This window comes from Acomys russatus, chromosome 5 (genome assembly GCF_903995435.1).
Source record: "Acomys russatus chromosome 5, mAcoRus1.1, whole genome shotgun sequence".
Lineage (NCBI taxonomy): Eukaryota > Metazoa > Chordata > Mammalia > Rodentia > Muridae > Acomys > Acomys russatus.
In genome coordinates, this window is record NC_067141.1 from 6,188,070 (window position 1) to 6,212,722 (window position 24,653).

Sequence of the window (24,653 nt, forward strand, 5' to 3'; positions counted from 1 at the left end):
GAGCCATCTTCCCTCAAGGCCTTGGTCCCAGCTCCACACTGGGGCTCTTGAGTCTGGGCAGGTAGTCTCCCTGGGATAGCACTTCTGTAGGTAAAGGGCAGGAGGAACCTGGTGTTGTCCACCTAAGGTTACTCTTCTACCCACTGTGGGCCCTTGTCCATCTCAGCCAGTCAGAGGCTCTGGATGACTTTGTTTTGTGGTCTGGCTTTCCTAGAGTGCCTCTGTAGGCTAGCCTGGGCTTCCTGTTGGAATAAGAAACACTCATGGTGGGCTAACCTCATCTTTAATAGTCAACAGACCCCTGGTGGGGAGGCCACTCAGTGCTTGGCCCCAGCTGGTTCGCTGCCCAAACCACACATTTCTCTTGCAGGTCTGGCACACAGCATGCCACGGGGCCTGGCTGCTCCCTTACTCCTGCTGATCCTCCAGGGAGGTAAGTCTCAGCCCTATGGCGGCTGTGGGCACAGGGCCTGTCTCCTCCCATGAGGCTAAGCAGGGGCCACATGGTATTGTAGGCTCCTAGTCGTGGCTGCTGGCCACTGACCCACGATGTACAACATTTGTCTACTTGACACCAAAGCTGACTGACAATGAGTTCCATTGACCAGAACTCACAGGCCCAAAGAGCTTCAGTAAACAGAAAGGCTCTCTCCACCATCATAGGCAGGAAGTCCTGGCCTTGGTCTAACCTCCATTCTTCTTTGTGCAAGACTTTGTGCAAGACTTGGGTCATGAACCCTCACTAGGTGGGAAGAGAAGGGAGGTGGAGATAGAAGCGCCAGAACCCTGTTAGCAGGCCCTGAGAGAAGGTGTCAGAACTTCAGGCCAAGAGTCCTGTTTAGAGCATTCCCCCCAAAGCCAAGAGCCCAAGAAGACCCCATCAAGAGCCAAGAGATGAAAGGCTGTGCAGGCTGCCCGGGGTGAGGGGAACTTGACCCTCTGCAGACTCAGCAAAATTTGCTGTGGTTTTTACCGAAAGAGCCAGTACTTTAGTTCCCGCAGCAAACAGGCCTGGCTCTTGATTTCCCTTTCTGTTTGCAACACCCTGCCTGCTCTGGAAACCCCTATCATGCCTGGGGAGAGGGGGTGTGGGGCTGGATATCAGGGCCCTGTCGCACACTGAGGCTAGAATGTCACCTCCTCCCCCTCCTCCTGCCGTAGCCTGGCTGTGTTGCCATCAGTGGAGGAACAGAAGTTTGAGGAGAACACAGACTCTGTGGTCACCCTGGGGGTGGGTGGCTGACTCTTAAGTCTGCCTCAGTCCCATAGCACTGAAGCAAAATATAAGGAGCAAAGGCCTGGACAGAGAGATCATGTCAATGAAGCGCTTGCCATTCTAGCATCAGCTTCCTTGGAAAGGACTGGGCACAGCTCAGTGGACCTGTTACCCCAGCATTGGGGAGGAGGAGGCAGATCCCAGCGGTGTGCTGGCCAGGCTACTTTGTCAAATCAGTGAACTCTAGGCTGGGTGAAAGAGCCTATCTCAAAAATCAAGGTTGAAAAAGACAGAGGTAATTCCTGATTGTGTCATGGTTCTTCTTGCCATAGGTAATCTATTGTATATATGTGTAATAATATAAATGTATATGTACAAAAATAAAATAATTAAAAAAAGAAAAAGACAGAGGTAAGGCCTTCAACTTACATGTGTACATACATGTGCATGAACCCACATACAGGGTCAAATGTGTTATCTTTCACAGTCCCGGGGCTGGGCGTGCAGGGTCACAGTGCAGCGAGAGCTATAGCTGGCAAAGTTCAGCATGGTGCTGGGCCTCTTTTCTTTATGGCGGGAGGCAGGATGTGGGTAGAAAGGAGTCTGGCCTCTCCAGCCACTTGTAACACCACTAGACACCCCCTTAGGAGCTTAGTCTAGGGACTCTTTTGTCCTTGGAGGCCCCACCTCCTCTCGTGCTCTGTGGCCTGAGCATTTGAGGGGGCATATCACATACACTCTCGTTTTCCCAGGTCCCCCCAGGCTGCTGTTAGTTCATTCACTAAGTTTTGAGTTTCTGAGACAATGTTTTGGTATACAGTCATAATCCTCCTGCCTCAGCTTGCTGCTATGTCAAATGGCTGCTTTATATGGCAGCTGTACAGGCACTTGAATGTGGATTTGGAAGCTGGAGACCCCTGTAACCAGCTTAGGGATAGCAGGAGGCCACTTTTAGCTCTGAGGCCATGATCACCTAGTCAGAGTGCCACCAGCTGCATCCTGCGCACTATAGTAACGTCGGCGAGATGCCATGCTGCCTGGCTTGTTGACTGATTCTGGCCTTGGCAGCCACCTCGCAGAAGTCCAGAGACTCTGCCCTTTCTTGCTGTAGTGATTCGTCCCATTCCAAGCTCGGGCTATAGCTCAGTGGTAGCAATTGCTTACCTAGTGTGCACAAAGTCTTGGTTTCAAGTCCTGACGCTGCCGGGGCGGTGGTGACGCACACCTTTAATCCCAGCACTCGGGAGGCAGAGGCAGGTGGATCTCTGGGAGTTCAAGGCCAGCCTGGTCTACAAAGTGAGTCCAGGACAGTCAAGGCTACATAGAGAAACCCTGTCTTGAAAAAAAAAAAAAAAATCAAGTCCTGATACCATATACTGTTTCCGTCCCTTCCTTTTCTTCCCTTCCCTCCCTTCCCTTCCCTCCCCTCCCTTCTCCTTTCCTTTCTTTTCCTTTCCTTTCTTTCCTTCCTTCCTTCCTTCCTTCCTTCCATGTGTAACTGCTGTACATGTTGCTCAAGAGCACAGCTTGCAGGACTCAGCTGTCCTTTCACCGCATGAGTTCCAGGCATGGAAAGCAGCTTGCTAGGCTTGGCAGTGAGCACCTTTACGCGCCAAGCCACCCACTGGCCCACGTATCCACAACTTCTGCTGGAGGCTGCCTGAGAACTGTGAGACAGACCCTGGGGCTGGCTTGGGAGAGGGTGCCGGGCTTTGCTAGTGTGGTCAGCCAGGCGTATGCTTGGGTCGGTGCTGTCCGTGGACGCAGCGCTCAGCAGCCCAGAGAAGCAGCCTACCCTTGGAGCCTTGGTGCTGTCTCCATACAGCCCAGGCTTAGGCTTGGAGTTTAGGTTAGGAGCCCGGAAACAAAGGCCACTGTTTCAGAGTCTGATCAGTCATGAGGCAAGTTGGAAGAAGCCGCTGAAAATGAGTTCCCTTTAAGGAGCACGTTTCTGGCGTGTGGGGGAGAAGATTAAGCTGCATGAAGCTGGCACACTCAGTTTTACAAAGTACAAAACAAAACAAAAAAATGGCTCTGCTTATTTGGCCGAACACTGAACAAAACTTAGGCGATGACTGCGCCCCTATTTTATTGTTTTCTTACTGATATATATTGGATATTAAGCATAATCTCTCTGTCCTGTCGCCACTTGCTTTCTCTTTTCTTGAACTCCTTCAATTATTTATTTGTTCCCCTAGACATCGTCCAGAGTTGCACAAGTGACAGAGGTCCAACACCTAGACTTCTATAGGATTTTGACTTCATAGCTGGTTAGGTGCTTTTCCTTTCCCTTTGAGACAGGCTGTCTGCCCCAGGCTGGTCTTGAACTAGCAATCCACCTGCCTCTGTCCCCCCCCTCCCCAAAATGCTTGGGAAGGCAGATGTGGCCTATGCTGCTGCACCAGTCATGTAGACAGTGAAACAAATGGCTCCAGTGTTTGGGGAGAGGTCAAGGGTCGAGGCGGCTCTTCCAGCCAGCGCCCTGCTGCTGCACTCCCTTTAGACACACCTTGGTGGCCATGCTGCCATTGGCAGTGGCACAGTCAACTTTTCTGTAAAATGCTGAAGTCTTCCCTTCCCTTTTACCATCTTCCCTAGCCCCTTTTCCTGCCCAGGCTAATAGGCTCAAGACCCGTGTGCCACTATCCTGGCCTCAGGGACCTATCTGTTTGTCAGCCTATGGGGAGTTCAGGGTGTCTTATCCTATGAGGGACAGTGGTTTGGGGGACCAAATATGGGCCCAGTTCCACATTAGAAGAACCTCATCACAATGGCCAGCCTTGAAATGCTGAAACTCACACAGAGAATTCTAGATGACAAGAGTGCCTGCGTCCCAGGCTTTCACCCTAGCCTGTGACTGCCCAAACTTGTCGTCAGCCTTAGACAACTTGCCAAGGCCTTTCTGTTGTGTCTCACCCAAAAAGGCCTCTTTGTTATCCCTCCAGCTTGGAGCTGCCCGGACCTCAGCTGCCACACTGACTACCTCTGGACCATCTCTTGTGTGCTGGAGACATGGAGCCCCCACTCCAGTATCCTCAGTCTCACCTGGTGAGTAGCCATGCTTCTGGGCCCTGAGGAACTGCTGGCAGGAGGTGGCAGGATGTGAAGGGTCCGCCTCATGAGCCCTGGGCTGAGCTGACCTGTGGCTTGCTCAGCAGGAAATGTGGCTACAGGCGAGGGCCTGCCCCTTCCACTGGCAATGTCACTCACAGAGACTGTGAGCTGAGAACCAGGTCCCTGCCTTACGGATGGCTCAGCTCACAGGGCTTACCTGGGAACACACAGGTGGGAGGCTGCAATCTGACTCTCTTGACCCCATACACCTTTCGGGTTAGTAGCTCTGGGATGGCCAGTTCCTAGTGGTCTTCTAAGTATTGGGTAGGTCCTGTGTCCTTGCCATAATATCTTGAAATTATTGTTACCATGTTCCACATGAGGATGCTGGAGTTCGGAGCCATTTAGCCGCGGGCCCAACGCCTCATAGCCAGTGTGTTTAGGATCTCACACGCTGTTTAGAATAGAGACCACTTGCCCTTCGTGCCTGACACGTCGTAAGGGCTGAGGACCCAAACAAGACTCAAGACTGCAGGGTGGGGAGTCAGCTGGGCTGGCCGAGGTATCTGTGTCAGCAGGCACAGCACATTCAAAGGTCATGGGCAAGCAAGGGCTGCAAGTGTAAGGTACCCGCCAGCTTGACAGTGATCCGAGCAGAGTGAGCCAGAGTGAGGGAAGATGGTAGACAAAGAAGTCAGTGGTTGTGTGGGAGCCAACTGTGCTGCAAGGGGGAGGCAGCAGGTGGCAGGTAGCTTTGAGGCTTCTCTGGCTGCTATGCGTGAGGCCTGGGTCTCAGAGATCGTGGGTCGGGTAGCAATACCTTCAGACAGCCATCAGAGTGGTCTGGGCTTGCTCAGAGAATATTGTTCAGCAAGGTTTGTAGTGCAGAAAATTTAGTGAAGGGCTAAGAAAGCCTGCAGATCCACATTGGTCCCGACGAGTGTTTAGTGTCTGAACATGTCAGAAAGGAAGAAAATAAACTTTTATAGACTTCTAGATATACTCTAAAAACCTATCCTTACTGCCCAGTGGGAGTTAAAGAGCCAAAACATTTACCACTGCCCCACATGACCAGTGTCTGTGAAGTTCTGTCAGAGCAGAGACCAAAGCAAACTCACCTCTAAGACCTGTGGGTGGTCAGTGGTGTTGGGCAGAAAGGAAGGCAAGAACTTGCCTAGGCTTCCAGAGGACAATAGTCTACCCACTGTGGTGGACAGGGACAGGTTTAGGCCTAAATTCTCAACACTGAAAACTGCTGCCCTGGCCAAGATAGTGAGTGGCTGGTCTTCTGAGGTGTGTGCAAGCTGTGTCTGGACTCAGAGCCCGCCGGATGCTGCAGGGAAGGGGCTGTCCCCGAGAGAGCTGGTTGGACCATGACCCTCCTTCCTAAGCCCCTCTCAGCCCCATGCTTTGAGTTACTGCCCTGCCCTGGGCACTGAGCTCCACTGTCCCCAGCCGTGACTGCTCCATTCTGTCCCCGAAGGCAAGATGAGTTCGAGGAACTGAAGGACAAGGAAACCTCCTGCCACCTGCACAAGTTGGGCCACAACGCCACACACACGTGGTACATGTGCCACATGCGTTTCACTCAACTCGTGCCCGATGATGTTTTCACTGTCAACATGACGGATCCATCTGGCAACAACTCCCAAGAGTGTGGCAGCTTTGTCCTAGCTGAGATCAGTGAGTACCATGAGCCCCAAGCTGAGGACGACCCTGGACTTTTCTCTGACCTCAAAGCAAGCTCTTTTTGCTTCATCAAAATCTACTGTCTTTGGCGTGTCCTTTTTAGATGCACTGCTTTTAACTAAAGGGTGATGGTTTGATGTGTGATTTGGACTAAATGCGCCAGAGGAGCAGCAGAGGCTGGAAAGGAATGGCGCGGGACCCAGCTCAGCCCCTTCCTGTCTGCCTGACCCTGGACAAGGATTACCTTGTAAAGACCCTTTAAGCATGACCTCCTAGGATTCTGTTCCTAGTAATGAGCACCAGTCAGCTAACATGGAATGCTCCCAGCTAGATGGGGTGGGGGAGGGGAAGCTAAGGTTAGGAGGGCCCCAGAATGGCCCTGGCTGCAGCTGTCCTCAGAGCCTAGGCTGGGCAAAGAGAAGATCTGGGGTGGCAGCGTTGGCACATGGCAGCGTGGGTGTCTGTGTATATTTATATAGCTCTGTGTTGTCTGGGCCCCTTCTTTAGGAGAGAGATTGAAAGCAGTGGAGTCCAGTGGGCACCTTGCTTAGGAAATCTCTGCATTAATTAGGCACCAACGTTAATGCTTAAGAAACCTCCCTCTGCCATCGTCTGGATTTTCAGCTTTTGCTTTTTGCTTTTCTTTCTTTCTTTTTTTTTTTTTTTTTCTTTCTACCAAGAAAGCACAGAGGGTCATGGTCTGTATGCCTGTCCCCAGCTGGGCTGGGCTGGGCTGAGCCTGAGTCCTGACTCTCGCCTGGGAGTGCTCTCTCTTCCCTACAGTCCCCAGTGCTACTCCACTGTTTTAGTCGCCTGCCTGCAGCTGACTTCTCACCCAGATCTAGTCCAAGTGAACAGGGGCTGAGGCCAGGGCTTGCTTTGTCCAAAGTCATGCAAGGCCTTTGGGGAGTGTCAGGAGGGACTTTTCTTCCTGCAGATTCTTACCCTGTTTCGTCTTTCTTCAAGTCAAGCCAGCTCCCCCTTTCAATGTGACTGTGACCTTCTCGGGACACTATGATATCTCCTGGCACTCAGATTATGAAGAAGCCTCCTCCTCTTCCTCCTCCTCCTCCTTCACGCTGAGGGGGAAGCTACAGTACGAGCTGCAGTATCGGAACCTCAGGGACCCCTACGCTGTGGTGAGGTGGCAGGGCTTTGGGGTGGGGTACAGGGGTACCCAGGCAGGTCCCAGCGTAGCAGGGCAAGGAGAAGGATTTACCGTTCTTTCCCAATATGCAACTCTTGCCTTCTTTTTCCCTGGGCCAGGGCAGCCTTCACCACATCTCCACTTTGACTCCTCCCCTATAATCCACCTTAGAGTTACAATGGGGCAAGTTTGGGAACATTCTACTTACTTTGAGTGTGAAGGCTACTTAAGAGTACGCAGCTGGAAGGTTCCAGAATAGCCCACTGTTTAGACAGAGCTTCAGGCTTCTAGAATTATGCACCTATTAGAATGGTCCTGGTTAAAGATTTCCATAAAGGACATCATCTAGAATGTTCCCCAGGGAGACATCTATTGCTATCCATTGACAAGATGTCTGCAACTAGGGACTTCCAAAAAGGTCCACTGTTGAGCATGTCCTATGTCATCTGAGGCAGGGAGCCCAGGGGCTCATTGTCTATGAAGTGTCTAGTTAATGACATGCAGAGGGTATCCATGGTTGCTCCCAGGATAGTGTCAGTTGGGGGGTTGGCCCACTGCCACAGAGAAGGAGCTCTTTTTCTAGGTAACTTTAGCGAGGGATGCATGCTCTCTACAGTGCCTTCCTGGTGTAACTTCAGTAGAAGGACTCGTGTGACTACAGAGTGTCATGTTCCTTCTGTCCTGGCAGAGGCCGGTGACCAGACTGATCTCAGTGGACTCAAGTAACATCTCCCTTCTCCCTGAAGAGTTCCACAAAAACTCTACCTACCAGCTGCAGGTGCGGGCAGCACCCCAGCCAGGCACTTTATTCAAGGGGACCTGGAGTGAGTGGAGTGACCCCGTCATCTTTCAGACCCAGGCTGAGGGTAAGTGTGACACTGGTAGGATACCCCACTCCTGGTACTAAATCTTAACCTGATGTAGCTCACAAGCCCTGAGATTCCCAGCATGCCTGGAAGATGCATGCTTAGTTATTCATCCCCAGATGCATTTACTCCTCATTGTGAGGGACCTCTTTCTTCTCATAGTAATTTGACTCCTAACTCTGAAGGGAAAGTCATTACGCCATTTTACAGAAGAGGAAACTAAGGCTTAGAGAGATGACATCACTTGACTGGGATGAGAATAAAATACCTGATATAATCAACTTAATAGAGTAAAAGAGTTATTTTAGCCTATGGTTTCAGAGGGTTTGGGTCATGGTTGCAAGGCCCTGTTGCATTGTGGGAAGTGTATGAGACTGCTCACATCATGGTAGTCAGGACACAAAGATGGAGAAAAGGCTGGGATGCCAACATCCCTTAAGTATGTCTCTAATGGCCTAACCTCCTCCCAGTAGGCCCTGACTCCTGAAGGTCCCACCACCTTCCAGTAGTATCCCAGGCTGGGACCACACCCCTGACACAGGAGCCTTTGGGGGAGGGGACACTTCACACCCAAACTCCAAAGGGAGGAATGAGAACCCGGCTTCCTCCCAGCCCTCCACATCACCCTACCCTCCCTGGCACTTTTCTGTTGGACCCACGGTTTGCTTTCCATGCAGAGCCCGAGGCAGGCTTGGATGCTCGCCATCTGCTGTTCCTCTCACCTGTCTTCCTGATTGTCTTGGCCCCTGTCCTGGTGTTCATGGGTCTGAAGATCTGCCTGCCTTGGAGGTGAGGCCAGAGGCTCAGGGAGGCAGAGAAGGGGTCAGCCCTAGGCCACAGCCTCCCCAACCAAGACTTACGCTGAACAGGGGACTTGGGGAGAGTAGTGACACTAAGGAACAGTGTGTGTGTTGCACGACATGTGCTACACATTGTGCGGCGCCCCTGCCCCAGCTCCAAGGCCGCCCTGTGAGCCTGCACACTACAGACACCCTGATTCTTCAAACAGGGAAAACGGAAGCACAGAGCAGTCAAGTCAAGCTACTTGCCCAAAGTCACACCACTATGAAGTGGTGAGGGGGTGGGGGAGTAGAAATTTGGTGCTCTTTGCAGGGACCTGGGTTGTGACTTTGTCCAGGGAATGAACTTATCCCTCCCCATTCCCTTGTCTCCACTGGAGGGTGGGCTGCAGTCTGCTTTGCACACGGGGCCTTTTGTTCTGCTTGCCATCGAGAGGAAGAAGGCAGTGGATTCAAAACAGAACAGACCACCCTGGCACAGGGGCCTGTGGCAGGCTGCTATGTACAGAGTCCTTTGATGAGTGACAGAAGTGGGGGTCTACCGATATACACTGCTCGCTTTGTTTGCTTCAATGAGATGCTCAAAGATGGGTACAGAGAATCCGGAAGGGAACAACCTGGGTGCCGGTACAGCTGATGGTGGCACCATGGGCCTTTCTTGCACACACACATCCCCAACACTTCCTCACCAGGGTAGATGAGGAAGTCAAGGCCCCAGAGGGCAGTGGGTGCCTAACCCACAATTGATGGCAGAGGCAGAAACTTGAGCATCTGCAGGAAGCTTGGGGGTGAGAGTGACGGCTGCTTCCGTTTTACTGATGGGTGGGCAGGAAGGCAGTAGACATTGCTGCTTCTTTAGGAGAGAGGCTGGGTCTCCTATTTGCTGTCACATGGGAATTACCCCTTTTCTTTGCAGGCTATGGAAGAAGGTATGGGCACCAGTGCCCAGCCCTGAGAGTTTCTTCCAGCCCCTGTACAGAGAACACAGCGGGAACTTCAAGGTGAGCCACGTTGGGTGCGTCCTCTGGGTCATTTGCCCTTTGAGGAAACCCTACCAACTGTTACCCTAACTCCAAGACCACTCTGTGAGTCCAGAATATTCAGGCTCAATCTGACTTAGAACCAGTCCTCAGATTCCCTCGTCTTCAAGATCTTAGGCTTAGACTCAGACATCATGATTTATTTCTGGCTTAGAGTTACAGTGAAAGCGGGCAAACTGGGTTGTTCTGGGGGCATGATCTGGAAACCTGGCGTTTCCTGTGGTGGCCTTGATCTGTGGTGGAGAGCAAATCCTGCCTGGGAAGGCCCTGCCCCACCCCACAACATGTCCTTCTTCCTGCCAAGTGCAGCTGCCGCTACTGGCATTTCAGAGCATCTGCCCAGCACTGCTGTGCAAACCCAGCAAGGCAGGAGGCTCTTATGTGCTGTCAGCACAGGCAGCAGCCACCTGCACAGCCAATGGAGGTCAGAGCTGCAGGGCGCACACTTGCTGTGTGCCAGGCTTGTGGCCTCTCCTTTACAGTAGCTCCTGTCCTGGGTTCCCAGCAACCCTGGGACTCCAGGAGAAAACCTAGGCTCAGAGTGACCAGTGGGCATTTCAGAGCAGGGTAGGGGCATAGCCACACCTCTTCCTTATCCCTGGAGGCCAGCACTGCTGCCTGCTGTGCGGAAGTTGCTGTTTTTCTTGTATGACATGCACTGTCCACAAGCAAACATTGCCTCACTCGATCTTCAAGACACTGGGTCCTTTTCCCATAGATGAGGGATGTGACACCCAGAAAGCAAGAGTCTACACACAGCTAAGGAGTGACTCCAGACCAGGGGTAGGGCAATGTTGTGGTTTGGAGATGTTTTTAAGGGAACCTTCTCAGAACTGGGATCCCACTCTACAGGGTGAGCTCTGCCAACGCAATGGAGGCTCTCTTATTATCAGCAATATTCTGGCAGGCGAAGGGCAAGAGGGTCCTCAAGGCTTCGGGGTCACTGTCTCAGTCTAGCGCCCCATAGAGGCCTTTCCATGTGGCTTGTTACTAATTCACTCTATCCACAAACATTTATGGTGGGTCTACTATGTGCCAGGTACCGAAGGCACAGCTATGAGCAAGGCTCACTCCTGGCTGAGTGTTCACTTTAGTGTGGACACACAAGCAAAACTTAGGGATTTGGGGAAGTGTCAGGAGACCGGGTAGGGGCGGGGCCACTTAGACCTCAAGACCTCAGGACTTAGAACCCTGGTCCTAGCACCCAGCTGATCCTCTGCTGGGACACTGGTAACTGGGGGTGGTCAGTCCTTACCGAAGGTGGGGACACCAGCTCTGAAAGAGGACAGTAGTGGAGACCCACCGGAGAGAGGCTGGTCATGCTCCTGTCTGTATCCGTTGGCTTCTTATTCCTCTGCTTTCCCTGTCTCAGTGCTCCTGGGCCCACCTGTCTTTGGCTCTGTCTGTTTACCCCCAACTTCCTCTTCCCTGACCCAATGGCTGTATGTTTCTTTCTCATAGAAATGGGTGGAAACCCCGTTCACGGCCTCCAGCCTGGAGCTGGCACCACAGAATCCCACGGCAACCTCCGTCCTACATCTGTCATCATGTCCAGTCAAGGGGAAGAAGTTCCTGGGGCCACCAGATCTCGAAGAACAACTGGAGTGTGATGGAGTGTCTGAGCCTGGCCACTGGGGCACAGTCCTTTTGGCAGCTGGCCAGGGAGTCTCACCCTACAGCGAGGAGGGAGACCGACCATATGGTCTGGTGTCCATTGACACAGTGACTGTGGGGGATGCTGAGGGCCCATGTGCCTGGCCCTGTAGCTGTGAAGATGATGGTTACCCAGCCCTGAACCTGGATGCTGGCCCAGAGTCTGGCCCTAGTGCAAAGGATCTGCTCTTGGTCTCAGGCACCACTTTTCTGTCATGTGGCTGTGTCTCAGGTGGAGGCCTCAGGCTGGGAGGCTCCCCAGGCAGCCTCCTGGACAGGTTGAGGCTACCCCTTGCTGAGGAAAGGGACAGGACAGTAGGCCCACTCTGGAGGACTGGGTGTCCAGGAGGGAGCTCTGAGAGTGAAGCAGGCTCACCCCCTGGCCTGGATATGGACACTTTTGACAGCGGCTTTGCAGGTTCAGACTGTGGCAGCCCTGTGGAGAGTGATGAAGGGCCGCCTCGCAGCTATCTCCGCCAGTGGGTGATCAGGACCCCTACACCTGTAGACACTGGAGCCCAGGGCAGCTAGCACATAATGTCCAGCTGTAATGAAAAGAGGCCAGAAGTCTGTGGTCTCTGGGAGTGCCTTGGAGCCTGACATTTACAATGTGAATATGTAGGTGTGTGTGTGTGTGTGTGTGTGTGTGTGCGTGTGTGTATGTGTGGCTTGGGTATGCATTATCACATCCATTTGTGAGCAATGCCTGTGCATGCCCTGCGTTCATTGTCATGCTTGTGTGTGTGTACCTGAGTTCACGCGTGTACGCATGAGTGGAGGTGTCTCTTAGACATGAGCCTCTGACTCCTCCCCTGCAGACATGTGGGATGGCCACAGTCAGAGCAAGAGATTGGTCCAGTCTGCTGCCCCAGCGGCACTATCACCAAGCCTAACCCTACCAGGTGCCACCTCCAGGACCTATGAAGTCCTGGGCCTTACTATCTTTTCCCCTGGAGAAGAGGATGGAGTAAGCCTATAGTGCCTGTTGGAGTGGAAAGCTTTTGAGGGAACCTAGGGATGTAGTTATAAACCCCAGATCTGGTGGCTCCAGGCTATGAAGCCTGGAGAAGCCACTTCTGAGCTCTGTTCTGACTTTGCTTGCCTGAACATTAGGAAGGGCATGGCTGTCCTCACTTAGCCCTGTACAGTCAGTCTGCAGCCCGTGTCAGCTTCCTGCCCTTTGTGGCTTCTAAAATCAGGTGCATGCCTTGAGGTGGAAGAATATAAAAAGTCACCGGATACCCACAGCATGGGGACCTGTGAGGCATCCTCCCACCAAGGGCATTGAGTGGTTTCCAGGCTGTGACATATGCAGCCTGCTCTCTCAGAAGCAGTCCCACCAACTGGGCTGGGTTTTCTCCTGTTTGTTGGTTTTTGTTTTTTTCTGGCTTCTGCTGCCTATTAAAAATAAAGTTCCTGCCAGGCGGTGGTGCTGTACGCCTTTAATCCCAGCACTTGGTGTGTGTGTGGAGTGTGTGTGTATGCGGAGAGACAGGTGGATCGGGTGGATCTCTGTGAGTTCAAGGCCAGTCTGGTCTCCAGAGTACAGAGCAAGTTCCAGAACAGCCAAAACTACGCAGAGAAACCCTGTCTCAGAAAATAAAAAATAAAAATAAAGACAGACATACAGATAATTCCTTTAAGTACCCAGGAGATATTTACCAAGTACAAGGCACGGGGAGAGGGTACAGAGCACAGTGCCCACAGAACCCTTTATATAACACCCACAGAGGGCAGGGGACACAAGGGAGCCATGGAGCATCACACCGCTCTGGGCGATCTGTTGTTCCCTTGCCTGTCCTTGGTGCCACATTTATCCTGGGGACTCAGGGAAGTTCCCTTGCATCCCGTGATTCTTGTAAGCATGTAGTGTGAGGAAAGCTAAGAAGTACTGGGAGGTGCTGGAACCCTCCACCCAGGGTTGTACAGGAGCTAGACAGAGCCGGGATGGCTTAGCTCTTGCTGTCTTTCTCTTCTCTCCGTCCTTCGTTTCTGCTCCCCATCGTCCCTTCCTTTGTCCTTTTCTTCTTGAACAGTCTGTTCTCTCTGCAAGGGTGCATACCTGAGATGTGATATGGTATTGGCAAAACCAGGCAGCATTGAGGCAATGGAGAGCTGGACTCTGTTCTGGGGACCTTGTGGGAATCCTCCAGGATGGAGAATATCCCCTTCAGTGGACCAGGAAGAAAGGCTGTCTGTCTGTCTGTCTGTCTGTCCAGTCTAAAGAGCTGGACTGGAGAACAGTGAGCAACAATCAGCTCATCTTTAAAGCAGGGTAGCTTTTGTGCAATCACCACAGAATGCATGCATGTCCTCTGTATTAGACTCAGGGCTGGAAAGTTCTGGAATACTGGTAGTTTCAACAGTGAGACTGAGCCGAGGACCAGAGTGTGAGAGGCTCAGACCAGGAAAAAAAAAAAAACAAAAAACCACAGCTCCTTTCCTGCACGTGCACACAGCCCCACCCTGTTGCACCCCAGCCACTTAGACCAAAGTATGCTGTGGTTTTCACATCCTCTGGGAGCCTCAGACTGCAGGTGTTCTTGGCGGCTCTCCAGGGAGCCAGTTCAGGCCCTTGCTGGCACCCCCTCCCCACTCCCACCCCCAACCAGCAGGTAGAGCTCCTGACTAGGGTGTGGGCAGGAAGAACATTTGGGGCTGAGGTGCTGGCCCTCACCAGCTCCATTTTGGAGGGACACCTCTCATGAACAAACACGAATGCCGAGTTGTAGGCCAGAGCTGGGCCACCTAGGATTAGTAATGGGTGGATAGGGGGATGGTAAAAGGCTTGAAAGAATGACGGCTTCTTGGGGAGACAGAGACACCGCACAAGAGCTGGTGGACCAGGCACAGTCTATGAGCTGGTTGCCCTGTCTGCTCCCTCCCCAGCCCCACACACAACAGGTGCTTAATAAAGTTTTAATAAATCCTGGATTGTAGCCTGTCTTATTTCCAGGATCTCAGGTCACGGAACTAGATGACTGTAGACATTGTTGGCGAGGGATGTCTTCTGGTTGGGAGGAGCTGGCCAGCTGCTGATGGGCACCTAGTCCACAGCCTGAGGACTTTAGGAAGCAGGTAGTATTTGTCAGGCATTGGGAAATGAATATGAGGTGTGACTTGCGTCTCTGTTCTAGTGAGGACCTACAGAAGGTGTGATCAAGAAGCAGGGAGCAAGCGAGGGCCATGGGTCCCCATCACCTAAGGCTGGCTAGAGTTGCTAGGAAGCTGCTCTGAAAGCCAGGCTTCACAGCACACTCCCCAAGAAAGCATAGCCAATGCTTGTCCAGGCTTGCCCATCTTGGCTTTGAAGGGAAGGGGCTATCCCTTGGGCAGAATGAGCTGTACTTGTCTGAGACCTGTCACTAAAGAAGTCAAAGAGGCAAACCTCTTACAAACACCTGTGTGTTGGGGGTTGGTCTGATGTATTTTGATGCTAATTATTAAAAAGCCATCACATGTGGGCAGGGCAAATGAGCTAGGGGTAGCTATCTCGTTCCTGGGCTTGGGGAGACAGAGAGAATCTTGGGAAGAAGAGAGTCTAGAGGAGAAGAGAGATCCGAGGAAGAAAGGAAGAAGGCAGAGCCATCATGGGTTAGATGGAGGAGAAGCACATGGCCAGAGTGAATGGAGACTTGGTCCAGATGAAGAACATTAGCAAGTATTTGGGATTATGGATGGGAGGTAGCTTGATAGAAATTATTAGAAGCAGATGGCACAGGATTGGGGCGGGTATCCCATACCTGCCCCACTATGGGAAGTAATTTAGGGGATTAATATCTGCCCTGCCCCAGGTTAACTAAGGCTATTTTAAAATATAACAGGTGTCTGTATCTTGATTGATTATTAGTGGGTTATACTGCCATAATAATTATTATAGGCAGATAATAAACATTACTAGGCCAATACTTGGTAATTTAACCACAACCCCTGCAGGTGCCTGACACTTTGCTAGCTCTGGGGACAGGGTCCTAGACTCCTCTCACGCCCAACCCATGCTGCTGTGTAGTCGAAGCAGAGATATGACCTGAGCTGCTTCATGCTTTAGTTTTTCTCTGTGGCTAGAACCCAGGACCTCACAGATGCTGGCCGGGTCCTCTACCGCTGAGCTAGCATTCCTAGACTCCCTTTTACTTTTCCTATTTCAAGTCAGGGTCTAAATTGCTCAGCTTAGTCCTGAAATCTTTTTGTTTGTTTGTTTGTTTTCGAGACACGGTTTCTCTGTGTATCCTTGGCTGTCCTGGCTGGACTCCCTTTGTAGACCAGGCTGGCCTCGAACTCCCAGAGATCCACCTGCCTCTGCCTCCTGAGTGCTGGGATTGAAGGTGTGCGCCACCACGCCCTTAGTCCTGGAATCTTGATCCTCTTGCCCCAGCTTCCAAATCCTGAGGCCTACCCTTTCATCCTTTCCTCTAGGATTACAAAGCCTGGAGTTTAAGGAGGAGGGGGTAGAGGTGGGAAGCCCAGGAAGGGAGAGGAGACCAACTGACCTGAGGTGAAGTACTAGAAGCAGAGGGGTAGAAACCTTGGGGCTCCTGGATCGAGCCATGCCTGACTGGGGTGCCTGAGTGTAGCAGTGATTGCCATGCCTCACTGTTTTCAGCTTGTGGACTTCTGGGCATGTGAACTGAGCCCCATGGGTTCAGAGGAGATGCAGGCAGAAGCAGAAAATTGTACTTTCTGATAGAGAACTCAGGAGTCACAGTGGCTCCCAGTCATCTTCCTGTGTCACTGGCACTGGTGGTGACTGCGCTGGCCAGCTTTGTTTCTCTTTTCCTGAGGACAGGACTAAGTTTCCTGCACCTGTGATGGTTTGAACCATGAGCCAGACATGAACTCTTTGTCACTTGCTGCTGCAAAGGTGTGATTGTTTGTTACACAGCACACCTGACCTTCCTCTGATCTAATAGACCAGTGGATACAGCTCCAATTTCTGCATGTAAGCTGGCTTGAGGTGGGTTCCTGTTGCTCCTGTGAGAAAGTGCTGCAGCATTGTCCTAACAAGGCAACATGAAAAGACATCTCCCATCCTAAGAGGACCACATGGAGAGGAGAGGAGAGGAGAGGAGGGGGCTGGGGGTGTGGCTCTCAGTACAGAGCTTGTGCAGCATTCAAGCACTGAGGAAGGAAGATGAAAAGGACTAGAGGCCAGGGCAGAGTTGCTTAGAGCTCTTTGTTTCTAGACAAGTTGTTTGGCAGCTGGTGCTGCAGGGACACTGTCTCCTAGTGCCCTCTTTCTCTGCCCTCCCAGAGAGCTCTTCAAGACTTGATCACCTCTGACAGGATCCCAGCAACTTGACCCCAATGTCTCCTGTGCATTCCCACTGTGACGTGGTCCCTAGGGTCTTGTGCAAATGTCTCCTGTGCATCCCCACTGTGACGTGGTCTCCAGGGTCTCGTGCAAATGTCTCCTGTGCATTCCCACTGTGACATGGTCTCCAGGGCCTTGTGCAGGGAGGAGACAAGGAAAAATAAAAACCATCTCTCACCCCGAGAATGGAAGCCCCAACTGCCCAAGTCCACTAAGCCTTCTGCAAGCTGTGTTCCTCTTGGCCCCCAGTGGATGGAAAGGTCTCTCCCTTTGTGTCTGGGGCTGCATCTTCCTGGATGTGTTGCCCACCATGGCCCATCTAGCTCCAGAAGCACCACAGCGAGCAGGGTGAGGATTTCCAGGGAGCAGGGTGGGGGTGGGGGTGGAGGTGGGGGTGGGGACTGGCGATGAGCCTTGTCCCTTTGTAGCTGCAGCTTTTTGCGCAGGCGCAACAAAAGGCTTAGCCACCCGATGAGAAACAGGGAAGGGACATGCCCTGGCCAGAGCAGCAGTTCTCAACCGGTGGGTTGGGACCCCTTTGGGGATCACATATCAGATAGCCTGCATATCAGATATTTACATTACAACCCATAACAATAGCAGAATCACAGTCAATGACGTAGGAACCAAATAATTTTATGGTTGGAGGCTGCCCACATGAGGAGTTGCAGCATCCGGAAGCTTGAGAACCACAGGGCTAGAGTCACCTACGTGCTCAGAGGTGTAAAGGACAGGGTCCAGTGTGCACATCACCTCAGTGTCACTGTGTTGGGGGCCTGATTCCCAGCTGCAGCACACACACACACACACACACACACACACACACACACACACACACAGCTGGTTATTAACAAAACCCTCCTTGACTTTGGGACCTGTGTCTGTCGCTGTCAGAGGGACAAGAACTGAAATTGCTGTGTGTTGGAGCCCAGATGGGGCAGGGCTCCAAACAGATGCTCAGCCATGTGAAGAGAAGGGAGGAATGGCAGAGGGGAGGAACCGACCTCACGAACCTGCAGGGACACAGCAAACTTGTGGAGGAAGCCGGAACTATTCACCTCTGCAACCCCAACCACACGACATGGTGAGGGTCCTGCCCCCAAGGAATTAGGAAGTTTTTCTTTCCCAACTTGATAGCCCTAAGTAGGAACCTTGTCTGGTGCTCTTTGGTGAGCATGGTGCTGACTCCCCACCTCTTCACCTGAGGTGGTGTGGAGGGAGCTCTGAGCCAGGCAGCGGCAGGCTGACAGGTAAACCATCACACCTGTCCTACTCTGGCTTTCAGCTTGGCAGAAACCGTTTTAACCTCATGGTCCTCAGTTTCCCTATACGCGAAACAGGCACACGAGTCATGGGTGCATCTCAGGCTGCTGGGACGTCAGTTCTCTGAAGTGTCCAGAATGGAGTCTGAGGTTTATGCAGGCGCTTACAGCAATAGCAGTTTTACAGGAAGCCAACCCCGGCCCAGGGAGGTTTCAAGGGTTGCTGCTGCCCCCTGCTGCTGAGCAGGTGTCACTGGCCGCTTTCTAGCTGTCAGCCATCCAGAGGAGCGAGAAAGGGACGCTTCTGAGATTTGTGAGTACTGAGGCCAAAAGACAAAGTGGCAATTTAATTCAGCAAGGCCGAGGAGGAGAAAGGAGAGAGACCTGAAGTGAAGAGAGGAAGGCCGCCATGGGTTAGCTGGAGGAGAATCCGGCCCAGACGAAGAATATGAACAAGTGGTTACAAAGGTTTAAATGAAGAAGTAGTGAGAGGCTCTGGAAAGAATTCTTGGAAGTCAGAAGCTGAAGGAGGAGAGAGGAGTGATATTCAAGGCCCAAAAGTGACATATATATCACCTCCTCCACCAGAGGCATAAACTTTGATAAATATGACACCATCCTTGTAGAAGCATCTGGACATGATGCACCAGCTAATCTTTGTCAGACACTCAATAACAACATTGCTAAAGCTGGCTATACTAAGCTTACTCCTGTGCAGAAATAACAGTATTTCTATTGTATTAGCAGGACGAGATTTGATGGCTTGTGCTCAAACAGGGTCTGGGAAGACTGCAGCTTTTCTCTTGCCTATTTTGGCTCATACGATGCGGGATGGAATAACTGCCAGTCGCTTTAAAGAACTGCAGGAACCAGAGTGTATTATTGTAGCACCAACTCGAGAATTGATCAACTAAATTTATTTGGAAGCCAGAAAATTTTCTTTTGGATTGGTCTCAAACAAGTCAAGGAATTAGTTTTGGATAAAGCTGATCGAATGCTGGATATGGGTTTTGGACCAGAAATGAAGTTAATTTCTTGTCCAGGAATGCCATCAAAGGAACAACGCCAAACCCTTTTATTCAGTGCAACCTTTCCAGAAGAAATCCAGAGATTGGCTGGGGAGTTTTTAAAGTCGAATTATTTGTTTGTTGCTGTTGGACAAGGTGGAAGAGCTTGCAGAGATGTTCAGCAGACTGTTCTTCAAGTCGGCCAGTATTCAAAAAGAGAAAAACTTGTTGAGATTCTACAAAACATAGGTGATGAAAGAACTATGGGTTTTGTTGAAACCAGGAAAAAAGCAGATTTCATCGCAACTTTACTTTGTCAAGAAAGAATATCAACTACAAGTATTCGTGGTGATCGGGAGCAGAGGCAGTGAGAGCAAGCTCTAGGAAAGTGCCCGGTTCTTCTTGCTACTTCAGTAGCTGCCAGAGGGCTCGATATTGAAAATGTTCAACATGTTATCAATTTTGATTTTCCTTCTACTATTGATGAATATGTTCATCGAGTTGGTCGTACTGGGCGTTGTGGAAATACTGGCAGAGCGATTTCTTTTTTTGATACCGAATCTGATAGTCACTTAGCACAACCTCTAGTTAAAGCAGGGTCAGATGCTCAACAGGATGGCCCTGCATGGTTAGAAGAAATTGCCTTTAGCACATATGTGTCTCCCGGCTTCAGTAACAGCACAGGAGGAGCTGGGTTTGCATCTGTTGACACTAGGAAGAATTACCAGGGCAAGAACACCTTGAATCCCACGGAGATTTCTTCTTCACAAGCTCCCCATCCAGTTGATGACAAATCATGGGATTAAAGCAAACAAACATACTTCAAGTCTGATAGTTCTGATACAGAGAAGAAAAAGGTTTTATTTTTTAAATTTTAACTGAAGTGTGAAACCTGATATTCTTACATCTTCTGTTCATCTGTTCTTACTCCCAACCCTTAAAGAAATAACCAGCTTCATTGATTAGTTATGTGAAATGCTGAAAGTTACAACATTGCAGTTACTGATACAAATGGTGTTAACTGGAAATATTAAAGCATTCTAAATGTTTTGCTTATTTCTAGTATATTCTTCAGAAAGTTAAGACATGTTTCATGTCCAAGTGCTAAAGTGTTTATGGTCCTATAAAATAATCAATAGGATATGCTATACTCTTAATTATTGGGTCTAATTTCTATTTGATCCTTTAAAAGAATAGTGTGTTGGTACAATGTGATAACATGATTTGCATGAAACAGTGGAGACAGAAGCCTTTCAAAGTTATTTGATTTTTTAGATCATCAAACATGTAATTAAAATGGTTCAGTTTGCAGTGTTAGCTCTGTACTTGGTAATATGACAAATGCTTGCTTTTATAATATACAGATTTCCTTGGAAATAAAAAATAAAACACATTTCCCCCCTAAAAAAAATAATTCACCAAGGCCTATAACCTCTAGCCTCGGGTGAATGGGGCACTGGGGTATGGGATGGGTGAGAGACAAGTGTGCACACGCACATTTACACAGCTGTAAAACTGGTGCTGGGGAAAGATGGGTGATAGCCAGGGAGCTCAGAAGGTCACACGCAGGCTGCTCTAGCCTGAGGTAGAACCAGTTAAACAGAGACTCTGACAGCTGCAGAGTGACTATGGCCTGAGCAGGGCTTGGAGAGGGAAGGGCTGAGCCCCCAAATAGGGTAGGGTATGAACACTCTGCATGAAACACGCGCTTGGGGTGGGGGCGGGGGCTGGGAGCCCTGGGATCTTGCTAAGTGAGGGCAACTGTAAGCTGAGACTCAGGGCTGGAGTGCTCTGCTGTCTGAGTAGCTCCATGTGTCCCAGGGATGCCATGGAGGGAAACTGAGTAAGAGATATCTTTCACATGGAATGGCATGAAGTCCTGTGTTTCCCAGGGTCTGCTCGCATTCGTGTAAACGCAAAAGGCGTCCAAGCGTCCTAGAGGGCCGTGTGTGAAGTTTTACCTAAAGAAATGGAAAGAAGAGGGCCGGACTGTGGGTAGGCAGGGAACTGAGTGCGCAGCTGAGGCCGGGCTGTGCTGTGCAGCGTAGCAGGCCAGGTGGCCCAGTGCCACTTCCCACGGTCCTTGGTGAGAAGTGACAAGGCAAGGTGAGGCGAGAGCCACCAGCCAGCACTGCTGCTCTGGGGGCTGGGATGCACAGCAACCTTGAATTGTTTCTTTGTGGAGTCTCTTGTCAGTGGTGGTTGCTTCCTGTTTCTTCTCTTCTGAATCTGGAGTTCTCAGCAGCCCAGGAGCACCTGACTTCTAGCTGGAGGCCCCCTGCCTCCTATCCTCCCTGGGAATTCGGTGCTGTGGTTTCTGGAGATCTTCGCGCAGTGTGGAAGGGCTGCTGCTACCTAGCTGTTTGGGTAGGTAGCCGATGGGTGGAGGGACAGGCACAGGGACTGATGACTGGGTGGGCTGTCAGATGCAGAAATGATTGACATGGGAGGACAGGTGGGAGAGTGAATATACTGAGGGCTTTTGGCTTTAACAGGGGAAACGCTCTGGGAATGCACATACACCTTGTATCCGCTTGGGCTGTACCCTGAATCCCCACGTCCTGTCCCCAAACATGCTTCCCAAATGGTCTATGCCAGAGCCTTGGGGAAGAAAGGTACTGCTGAGCTCTGTCCATGCTTGGTGCCTTCAGCTCCTCAGGCCTCCCACTTCAGCTGAGCAAAGGCGGCTCTGAGACCCGGATGCAAGGCACAGACTTTGGCTGCTAGCTTCCAGGTGACTGTGCAGTGTAACAGGCAGCACAGCACCTTCCCTGCCTCAGCCCATTTCCCACATTACACTGTTGCAGCGTGGCTATGCTATCTTACCCCCTTCAGTAGGCAGGAAAGGTGGACAGGAAGGGGCCGGGGGCGGCAGAGGCTCAGGCCAGCTGTGGCAAGTGGCCTCTGTGTGGCACTCCTGTCATGAAGGCAAGTCTTGCTGCTAAGACTTGCATGCCTTTCACAATAACAACAAAACAATCATTAGGCAAATACACAAAAACTAATACATTTGATCTCACTTTAATTAAAAAATAAATAAATACATGCCAGGGGCTTGTATCTAATGAGAAAAGAGCAAAATAAAACAGGAACAAAACAAACAAAAGCAAAACCTTGCTTCTGGCAGAAGGGGTCCCCTTGGGAGCTGGAGACCTGGGCTCGGTGCAGCCAGAGTTGGGATGTCCCACTTAGAGAGGAGCAGACTCTGCTAGGTACCTCTGTGACAAAGCCCTTCCTCTCTGAGTCTGACTGGCATGATGGGCTCCAGGTGACTCAGGGCTTGGCCATCAGCTCTGCTCCTCAGACGTTCACCCTTGTAGATATTGCTGATGAAGGAGCCTGAGTCTAAAGCAGGCCACGGGCTGCAGGAAGGAAGGCTGGACACCTGGGAGTTAAGAGCAGCAGAGTGGAGGGGACTGAAGTCACCTGGCAGTTGCTACACCTGGGCTAGGCTGGGCCGAGCTGTGGAACATCTGCGTAAGGGGTAGGGCTCATGGGACAGTCCAGGCGGAGCAGTAAAACATGGGCAGAGGCTCCTCCACTGGCCTGGGGGCAACATCTATAAGTGGATCCACTTGTTCCAGTTGATGTCATGGGGGAAGACACGGCCCAGGCGGATGGTACAGTCCAGCGTAGGCTCATAGAAGGTGGCAGTGCTGTCGTGGCAGGAGGCTGCCTCAGCCTCACTGGCCTGGCCCAGGCCCTCTATCACAGGCCTGGAGAAGAGTGAGACGACCGCTGGCTTCCTCAGCAGGCGCTTCTGGATACAGCCGAGGGACTCTAGGCCCTGCAGATGTAGACAAGTGCGGTTACAAAGGTGTCTTCTTGCTTGGGGACCTGGTCTTGCCGCGTTTACAAAATGCACATAGCTATTCTCAGGCAGAAGATGGCCAAACACGGCCTCAAGGGAGGCAGGACTTGGCAGAAAGGTTTAGGTCAAGATAGGCAGGAGAAAGAATGTTGGTCAGAGTGCCACAGTGACAAGCACCGCTGGAGGACAGATGCTCTTCAGCCAACAAAGGCTGCAATGGCTGACCACCACCTGGTTGGCCCCGCATCAAACTCTGCCTGGGATGGCTGCTAGAAGTTCAGGGAATGTCACACTAAATGTCAAGCTCCTAGTTTACTAGGAAGCTGGGGCCCAGAACACCATGAGTGAGAGCTCAGGGAAGCCACTAACCCAGGTTAGGAAGCAGCTGCTTGAGGAAAAGTAGTGGTCACATGGCCCTCAGCTTTCCACGCCACCCCTATCTACTTACCTTGGGTTCTCAAGGAGCTGTGAGCATGTGACCCTGAGTGTGGGTCAGGAGGACAAAGCAGGGAAGAGTAAGGTAGACAAAGTGCAAATGGACCCAAGGACAGGACACTTGCTGTAGGGGTGGGCTGCAACAGGCCAAGGGAGAAGGCGACCAAAGAGCCAGGCAGGGCCTAAGGGCAGTAGCAGACCCCTCTGCCAATGGCCAGAAGGCACTGAGGATAAGCTGAGGTGCTGACACCTGGGTGTGGGCCCCACCATAGCTGGGCTGGGCTGGGCCTTACCCGAAGCAGCTCAAGCACAGCAACAGGCTGTAGGACCCCCTGGTAGTACTGCAGCAGGCAGCTCTCAGGAACACCAGGCCTGGACATGATGTGGTACAGCACAGCCTCCATCATGCCCTTGCATACGGGCATGTTCAGGCGCCCGTCCACACCACGCCATGGGCGACCAATGAAGCAGACTCTTTCACAGCCACTGTGAGATAAGACAATTCATGTTAGGGAGAGAGAGAGGACATGCTGGTCACAGACAGGCTACTCTGACTCAGAGAGGGCCAGGACTTGGCCACTATCTGCCCACTGCTCTCCAGTCTCTATCTAGCCCCTGGCAGGATAATCTCTGGCTGAGTCCAAGTGTAGCCTAGGAGGACCAGAGGCTCCTCCCCGCTAGCTCACTCACAGATCACACATAGCAGCTCACCTCTGGCATAAAGCTGCCACTAACCCAGGGTTGACGGGCTGTATGGGGCAGGCCTTGGTAGCTCTGGTGGGTGCCTTGGGGTCCAGATCCAGGATATAAAGCCTTGGTGAGCTGAGGCCACATACACAAGGAGAGAGGGGGCTCTGTGGGCCCTGACTAGGGAGGGCCACTGAAAGTCTCTTCAAGACAGAAGAGTACAGCCCCTCTGATATGCGTCTCTCAGCTACAGGATTGAGGGGCTGCCCTAGGCAGGTAGTTCTGAGTTTTGCCTAATGTGGTCATAGGCTGGTTGTTAAGGCTCCTGCCTCATCTAAGATGGGTGCAAGGGGACAGCAGGCCACAGAGGAGGCCTAGGAAAGGATTGGTGAAAGCCCTTGGCTGGGAACCTCTGTTCAGGGCAAACAACCCAGGCTTGCACCCCATGAAGGAGCCTCATACAATGACTAACACTAGGTCACCAGCCTGGAAGCTGTGCCCCTCCGTGCCAAAGATCCCCAATTACCTTTCCCATGCTGCCTGGGCCATGTTGCTCTCGCTAAGTCCTGTAAAAGAGGAAAAGGTGGTGGACAAATTGGAAGGCACCAAAGTGGACAGGCGGTAACCAGAAAGGTAACCTTCTACCCAGAGTGAGGCACTCTGGTGGTGGAGGCC

The 24,653-nt window shown here is 51.6% G+C and overlaps 2 protein-coding genes and 1 pseudogene across 2 annotated transcripts in view; 2 read left to right on the forward strand and 1 right to left on the reverse strand.

Annotated features, from left to right (window-relative positions):
- Il21r (interleukin 21 receptor) overlaps positions 1-12,750 on the forward strand; it is a 31,460-nt gene extending 18,710 nt beyond the window's left edge. The window contains exons 2-9 of the mRNA XM_051145199.1: positions 371-433; positions 4,162-4,264; positions 5,754-5,953; positions 6,926-7,098; positions 7,795-7,972; positions 8,650-8,761; positions 9,689-9,773; positions 11,274-12,750. Of these exons, the coding sequence (XP_051001156.1) occupies positions 385-433; positions 4,162-4,264; positions 5,754-5,953; positions 6,926-7,098; positions 7,795-7,972; positions 8,650-8,761; positions 9,689-9,773; positions 11,274-11,996 (1,623 nt within the window). The 5' untranslated portion in view covers positions 371-384 and the 3' untranslated portion in view covers positions 11,997-12,750. The remainder of the gene's footprint in view (positions 1-370; positions 434-4,161; positions 4,265-5,753; positions 5,954-6,925; positions 7,099-7,794; positions 7,973-8,649; positions 8,762-9,688; positions 9,774-11,273) is intronic.
- Positions 12,751-17,708: 4,958 nt separating this feature from the next.
- LOC127190162 (ATP-dependent RNA helicase DDX4-like) lies at positions 17,709-19,851 on the forward strand (annotated as a pseudogene).
- A 2,193-nt stretch (positions 19,852-22,044) lies between these two features.
- The window catches only part of Gtf3c1 (general transcription factor IIIC subunit 1), a 66,537-nt gene continuing 63,928 nt past the window's right edge, over positions 22,045-24,653 (reverse strand). The window contains 4 exon segments of the mRNA XM_051145200.1: positions 22,045-22,514; positions 22,517-22,832; positions 23,585-23,777; positions 24,505-24,544. Of these exon segments, the coding sequence (XP_051001157.1) occupies positions 22,468-22,514; positions 22,517-22,832; positions 23,585-23,777; positions 24,505-24,544 (596 nt within the window). The 3' untranslated portion in view covers positions 22,045-22,467.